Here is a 6,980-nt window from a genome sequence, read left to right on the forward strand (position 1 = left end):
GTGGACTTCAACTCCCAGAATTCCTGAGCCAGCATGGGGGAACTATGGCCCCCTCATGACTCGTGGACTTCAACTCCCAGAATTCCTGAGCCAGCACGGCTCAGCTTGGAAACCTCTCCCTTTCCCCTCAGCATAGCTGGCTCAGGAATTCTGGGAGTTGAAGTCCACCAGTCATAAAAGAGCCAAGGTTGCCTACTCCTGGTCTGGGGCTTTCCGAGTCCCAGGGGGGCCTTGTGGCACTCAGCCGGACTGGGCAACCGGACAGGATGTGCCCTCCGTGCTTCTGGGCCAGCTTTGCTCAGCTGACAGTGGCCACAGTGGGGGAGATGTTTGCCCCACCTCAGCTTTTCCGTTCCTTCCCCCTTTCCTGCCAGGAATGCCGATGGTTTCCTGGATGCCGAAGAGCTGGTGGAGATCTTCCGGATGTCTGGGGAGGCGGTCTCGGAAGGGGAGATCCAGGAACTGATGAGGGACGGAGACAAAAACAACGATGGGAGGATTGATTTCGATGGTGAGCAGCTCAGATGGATGGACGGACGGACGGAGCTTCTTGGGGGCTGACCCATAGCTCCCCTCCCTCCTGTCCCCCCCAGGGGGAGAAAGGCCCTGATCCAGCCTTCTCCCTACATGGAGTTTGGGACCTTAGGGGCCAAGACCCCCGGCCAAAGCCCTTCCTGGAACCCCCGAGCAATTCAGGTTGGGGGGTGCTGGGCGTCCCTTTGTGGGGGGCTGCCCTCCTTGGCTCCTCCAGACCCCATCTGGGAGGGGGTGCTTGCTGCCCATCCTTGCTGGGGGGGCTGACCCATCTCCATCTCCCCCCCCCAGAGTTCCTCAAGATGATGGAGGGTGTGCAGTAAAGCGTCGAGACATTCCTGGCAGACCGGCCAGTGGGAGGGGGCAGCTCCCCCCCAGCCCCGCCGAGCCCCCGAACCCCCTGCTCCTGCGCCAGCTTGCTCTGCACAGCTCAGAGACGCCTCTTCAGCAAAACTCTGGATCCCATCATCCCCAGCTCTGAAAGCCTGTTTTGAACACTGACACCTCAATAAAGAGCAGCGGACTGGAAGCAGAAGGGCTGCGGGGCTGAGTTCGGTTGCGGAAGCATCATCGTCCCTCAACCCCCCCGAGAGGCTGCCTGGCTAGGGAGGGGGAGATAGGCAAGACCCCCCCTTCTTGTCCTCTGGGTGGGCCCCATCATTCATGCCAGGCAGGGGGAGGGGTCGTCCAAGGAGTACACTTACATTCCCTTTGGAGGAACTAAACCCTGTGGAGGGGGAAGGAGTGGGGGGGCTCCGGGAGGCGTGGGGCTCCTGCCTCTCCCTGGGCATCAGGGCAGGGCACCTTGTCCCCCCCCCGTCCCAGGCTGGCTCAAGGGAGAAAGCAGGGCATGGGGGGGGGAAGGGAGGCATCTTAACCTCTCCCACCCCACCTGCAAGCCCAAAGGCAGGCTGGCCTCTGTGCCCGGCCATGTATCTGCCAGCCTCCTGGAAGAAATGGACGATAAACAGGGCTGCTCCATGGTGGCAGCTGAGCTGCCTTGAACGGCTCTGGATCCCCTTCCTGAGTGGGGGGCACTGACCCCTCCTCTCCCTCACCGTGGAAGGTGGCTGTGGAACGAGAAGCCAAGCCCTCCCTCCCTCCCTCCCTTCCTATTTCTTTCTTCCTCCTATCTCTCTCCCATTCTTCCCTTCCTTCTTTTTCTTTCTTCTTCCTATCTCTCTCCCATTCTTCCCTCCCTCCCTCCCTTTTTTTCTATCTCTCTCTCTCCGTCCCACCCTTCCCTTCCCTCCTTCCTTTTCTATTTCTTTCTTCCTCCTCTTTCCCTCCCATTCTTCCCTTCCTTTCCTTCCTCCCTTTTTCTCTCTCCCTCCCTCCCTCCCACCCTTCCCTTCCTTTTCTTCCTTCCTTCCATCCTTTTCTTCCTTCCTCCCTTTCTATTTCTTTCTTCCTCCTATCTCTCTCTCCCATTCTTCCCTTCCTTCCCTCCCTTTTTTCTCCTCTTTCTCTCCGTCCCACCCTTCCCTTCCCTTCCTTCCTATTTCTTCCTTCCTCCTATCTCTCCTTCCCATTCTTCCCTTCCTTTTTTTAATCTCTCTCTCCCTCCCACCCTTCCCTTCCTTCCTTTTCTTCCTTCCCTCCTTCCCTCCCTTTCTCCTATCTCTCCCTTCCTTCCTTCCTTCCTTCCTTCCTTCCTTCCTTCCTTCCTTCCTATCTCTCCCTCTCCACTCCACTGTGAGCAGTCCACACAACAAAACTAAGCAGTAAGACAATACACCCCACAAGGAACAATGAGACACAATGCAGACTCAAAGTGTTCCAAGCTGGTGATAATCCTGTGGGGCAGCTCTCCACCTCAGCACCCCCCCCCAATGCCCAGGATTACACCTGTCTACTGGAGCCCCTGGGGGGGGGGTGACCCAGGTCTAAGGGCAGCAGGGCTCCCCAGGAGGGGATGCAACTCCCTGGCAAGGGTCACCTAAGACATCTGAGGGGGGGGGCTGTCTAGGAACACCTGTCCTCAAGGATGGGGCGGGACAATTTCTTCCAGAAAGGCAATTTCCTGGCTCCCCTTGCAAGCCAAAGTTTGTGACTTCCGCTGTGTCTGCTGGAGGTTCTCGGAGGGAGGAGGGAAAGCCCCCCCAGACATGTCCGGGATCGGAGTCCAAGGGGCTCCATGTGAAAAGGACAGGAGGATCCTAAAGGCTGGTGCAATTATACACCATGGGCCCTGGGATCCCCTTTTGTGACCTCCCCTTTTGTGACTAAAGCCAATTCAATGGGGAAGCCAGATTCGCTTAACAACGGTGGGAAGAAAAGTCACAAAATGGGGCAAAACTCACTTAGACTGGAGGGAGATTTGAGGACAAGAAAATAACTAGCATTTAAAACTGCAGCGTTCGGGAGGTCTCCAGCCTTGCCTCCCAGCTCTCTTTGACCTCCCCTCCCATTCTGCAGAGTGGCTTGGAAATATTGCTCCCCCCCCCTCTTCTGGGGTACTAGGTACAACTGGAAAATGACCATGGACCATCAAGGCTTAGGGGTACCAGTCTTTTCTCACTGGAGCCAAACCAGGGCTCTTCAAACTTGGCCACTTTTAAGACGTGTGGACTTCAACTCCCAGAATTCCTCAGCCAGCAAATGGCTGTCCAGTCTCTTCTTCAAAACTTCCAGTGTTGGAGCATTCACAACTTCTGGAGGCAGGTGGTTCCACCAATTAATTGTTCTCAATGTCAGGAAATTCCTCCTTAGTTCTAGGTTGCTTCTCTATTTGATTAGTTTCCATCCGTTGCTTCTTGTCCTGCCTTCAGGCGCTTTGGAGAATAGCTTGACTCCCTCTTCTTTGGGGCAGCCCCTGAGATACTGGAAGACTGCTATCATGTCCCCCCTCATCCTTCTCTTCTTTACACAAGACATACCCAATTCTTGCAACTGTTTTTTGTATGTTTTAGCCTCCAGACCCGATCATATTTATTACTCTTCTCTGCCCTTTTTTTTTCAATTCACTGAAACCCACTCCCAAACTCAAATAGGCATCACTTTATAAAAACAAGGGAAGTTTATTTATACATTAACACCACGGGAAAAGCCAGATAAACTTTGAAATGATCTATAATACAATAGGGGCTGACGTACAGAAATCACAAGGATAAAACAGAAGATAAAAAAGACTGGTGGGCCCCCCACCAGCGAAGTGGTGTGCTGGCTGGAAGGACATCAAGTATCCTGACTCTTCATGTGTTTTCGATAGGATTCGTGGAGGTATTTTCTGTAGGCTGTGTGAAGAGACAACAGGGACAGAGTAAGGACCCCGGAGACAGTTTTGCGTTTAGAAAAAAGGGTGAAGACGGAGCCAAATTCAGCCAAAGGTTTTCTGGGCATCAAATCCTGCCCATCCACCCCCAACAGAGCTGGGCAAAGATCCAAGGGGACGGCAATTCTTTTGTGCAATTGTGTGCCTGCTCCCCTGCAGCCGTGAAACTCTGCAGCTGTAAAAACTATACAGGTGGTTCTTTACTTACAGCCACAACGGAGCCCCAAATTTATTGTGGTTAAATGAGAAATTTGCGAAGTGAGTTTTGCCTCGTTTTACGACTGTTCTTGCCACAGTTAAGCGAATCGCAGCATTGTTCAGTTAGTAACACGTTTGGTTACATGAATCTGGCTTCTCCGTGGACTTTACTTATGCAAAAATAGGACCCCGGGACACGGCGACCGTCATGAATATGAACCAGTTGTCAAGCAGCTGAATGTGGGTCACATGACCGCGGGGATGCTGCAACGGTCACAAGTGTGAAAAATGGTCCTAAGCCACTTTTTTCAGTGTTGTCGTAACTTCCAACAGTCACTAGCCCAGGGGTAGGCAACCTCGGCTGTTTTAGGACTCGTGGACTTCAACTCCCAGAATTCCTGAGTCAGCATAGCTGACTCAGGAATTCTGGGAGTTGAAGTCCACGAGTCCTAAAAGAGCCGAGGTTGCCTACCCCTGCGCTAAACGAATTGTTGTAAGTAGAGGACTGCCTGCACCGCACAAAGCAGCTGCCTTCAAAAGACAAAGATGCCGGAGAAGGTAAGCCAAAAGGAACCAAGTTGCTTGCCTCCACCACTTTCAGACAAGAAAGATCCAAGTCCTCATGAAGCTCTTAAAATAAAGAAAAGGACCCCACCACAGCCCAAGTTGCATTCTGCAACTCTCCCTCAGTGCTGGGGAGAGGGGGAGGGGGCGTCTTTCGAAGGGTTCTCTTCTCGGGAGATTTCCTTATTTGTTAGCATTTCATTCTGCCTTTATAGGAAACTAAGATGGTGAATATGGCCAATACTCCTTTTTCCTCCTGTTTTCCCCAGAACAACAACCCTGTGAGGTGGGCTGGGCTGAGAGAGAGGACTGGCCCAAAGTCACCCAGCTGGCTTTCCTACTTAAGGGGGGAACTAGAACTCCCAGTCTCCTGGTGATTGGCCCATAGTCACCCAGCTGGCTTTCCTTCTAAGGCAGGACTAGAACTCCCAGTCTCCTGGTGATTGGCCTGATGTTACCCAACTAGCTTTCTTGGCTAAGGCGGGACTAGAACTCACCGTCTCCTGGTGATTGGCCCAAAGTCACCAGGCTGGTTTTCATGCCTAAGGCGGGACTAGAACTCACCGTCTCCTAGTGATTGGCCCAAAGTCACCCAGCTGGCTTTCCTACTTAAGGCGGGACTAGAACTCACCGTCTCCTGGTGATTGGCCCAAAGTCACCCAGCTGGCTTTCCTTCTAAGGCGGGACTAGAACTCCCCGCCTCCTGGTGTCTCACCACCAGTCCGAGCTGACTCGGCTACTCACCTGCTTGGTTCTTCCAAAGCTCGGCAGCCTCTGTGTTCAAAGGACTTTCCACGTTTGGCTCTGAAGTGGCAAAGAAGGTCCCAAATCACATTTTTTGTAACAGAATCAAATTCACCTCCCTCCTCCCTGCCATGGTGGGACGGGGAACTCTGCCAGGCCTCGGCAGCGCGCCTGGCACAGGGCAGTCAGTTACTGCATGACTCTTTTCGGCAGAGCCAGGACCCCCCCACCCCCTTCCAGGCAACGGAAGCCCTGGGGTGGCACCCCCTCCCTCTCAACTCCACTTCTTGGGGTGCAGCTCAGAGGCTTCAGTGGGAATTCCACAGCTGGCTGGAGGGGGGGGGGAGAGAAATCCTCCTCCTGCTAGCCCCCCCATTCCAGGCCCCCCCTTCCTCCTCACCTCCCAGTAAGCTCTGGACGGAGAGCAAAATGGTCCGGACGTCGTAGAGAGCCGACCACTTGTCCTTGAGGATGTCCAGGCAGATGTTCCCCTGAAGGTCCACGTTGGGGTGGTAGCAGGGGGTGAGGAACTTGACGGTGGGGGCGTTGTAGGGGTACCCGCTGGGGAACTCCAAGGACAGCTTGTACCTCAGGTCCTCATAGACCTGCATTTGCAAAAGGGGAGGGGGAAAAGATCAGGCGTGGCACGGGGGAGGGCAGGACCCTCTCTGGGGCCTCCCCCTTTTCCTGTGTGGCCCCAATAGTTTCCTTCACCACCTGTTTTCCGCTTGAAAGCCCATTGTCCCAGAGTGCGGCTGATCTTTTGGGGGGGGGGGGAAAATCCCGTTTCTGCAGCTGGGGGCATCTGTCCAGAAACCCCTCCCCCAACAGTCAGAGAGGGTTCTGGCTGGTCAAAGGAAGGAGGCTTCCCTCCCCAGGAGCTCCTGATGACCACAAGGGGCTCCCACGAGGGCATCAGAACCCCCCTCTCCCCCCGCCTGCCTGCCAGTGGAGTGGGCAGACAATCTGCCCCGTTCACCGGCCCCATCGCCGCTTCTTTCACGCATCTGAGCGTTCCCTCGTCAACATCAGCGCTTGGCAACCGGGGCCGCGCCTGCTTCGCCGCTTTATTTGCAGAGCGTGAAAGGCTGCCGGGTTGGGGGAGGGGAAGGGGGGGGGGACAGGAGCCGGAGGCGAATCCTGCGGGGCCCAACCCCCGCCCTCCTCCCTCCTCGGCCCGCTCACCGTCCCAGCCACGCCGTTGATGGTCCCGATCCACTTGAAGAGATTGTCCGACTCCGGGAAGGCCGAGATGCCGCTGTCGCCAGACATCTGCCAGGGGAAGCCAGGCGGATCAGAGGCGCCCCGGGGCGCTTCGCTTCGGGAGCGGCCATCGCCCTCCGCCGTTTGCGGGGGACGGAGGCGGTCGCAGACCGGGGAAAGCCCCCCCTTCCCCCCCCTCCCGGGCGCACAGAGCCCCCCAGGCTCACCATCAGCGTCATCAGCTCCTGCTGCAGCCTGCGGGGCGAGAAAGAGCGAAGTCAGCCCGGGCGGCGGCGCCTCCCCCCCCGGGTCGCCCGAAGCCAGGCCCGCACGTGCCCGGCCACCCCCCGCCCCCCCCGGCCGCGCCCGGCCCACCTGCTGCGGACGGAGCCCCGGGCGGCGACCCCGCCGGGTTCAGCCGCCTTGCCGGGCCCGCGGGCGACGGCGCCGGGGTCGTCGTTCT

The 6,980-nt window shown here is 56.4% G+C and overlaps 2 protein-coding genes across 3 annotated transcripts in view; one reads left to right on the forward strand and one right to left on the reverse strand.

The window, feature by feature from the left end:
* Nucleotides 1-920, forward strand: part of TNNC2 (troponin C2, fast skeletal type) — a 6,859-nt gene extending 5,939 nt beyond the window's left edge. The window contains exons 5-6 of one of the 2 annotated variants that reach the window (XM_015828869.1): nucleotides 375-511; nucleotides 826-857. In XM_015828869.1, the coding sequence (XP_015684355.1) occupies nucleotides 375-511; nucleotides 826-857 (169 nt within the window). Of the gene's footprint in view, nucleotides 1-374; nucleotides 512-825 lie in introns of both variants that reach the window. The other variant, XM_015828868.1, reaches the window with a different exon arrangement.
* Nucleotides 921-3,548: 2,628 nt separating this feature from the next.
* Nucleotides 3,549-6,765, reverse strand: UBE2C (ubiquitin conjugating enzyme E2 C). The gene is made up of 5 exons (XM_015828870.2): nucleotides 6,745-6,765; nucleotides 6,500-6,586; nucleotides 5,715-5,919; nucleotides 5,315-5,374; nucleotides 3,549-3,770 (listed from the first exon to the last, which is right to left on the reverse strand). Exons 1-5 carry the CDS (start codon nucleotides 6,754-6,756, stop codon nucleotides 3,712-3,714), a joined length of 423 nt encoding a protein of 140 aa, XP_015684356.1. The 5' UTR covers nucleotides 6,757-6,765; the 3' UTR covers nucleotides 3,549-3,711.
* Nucleotides 6,766-6,980: the final 215 nt, after the last annotated feature.

This window comes from Protobothrops mucrosquamatus, unplaced genomic scaffold (genome assembly GCF_001527695.2).
Source record: "Protobothrops mucrosquamatus isolate PMUCROS unplaced genomic scaffold, P.Mucros_1.0 scaffold5045, whole genome shotgun sequence".
NCBI lineage: Eukaryota > Metazoa > Chordata > Lepidosauria > Squamata > Viperidae > Protobothrops > Protobothrops mucrosquamatus.

What these genes read in the sequence shown, in the direction of transcription:
- UBE2C (XM_015828870.2), bottom strand. An exon ending in CGTCCAGAGCTTACTGGGAG is followed by an intron (nt 5,375 to 5,714) that starts GTGAGGAGGAAG and finishes TTGCCACTTCAG; the next exon opens with AGCCAAACGTGGAAAGTCCT. An exon ending in GCTTTGGAAGAACCAAGCAG is followed by an intron (nt 3,771 to 5,314) that starts GTGAGTAGCCGA and finishes CTCTTCACACAG; the next exon opens with CCTACAGAAAATACCTCCAC.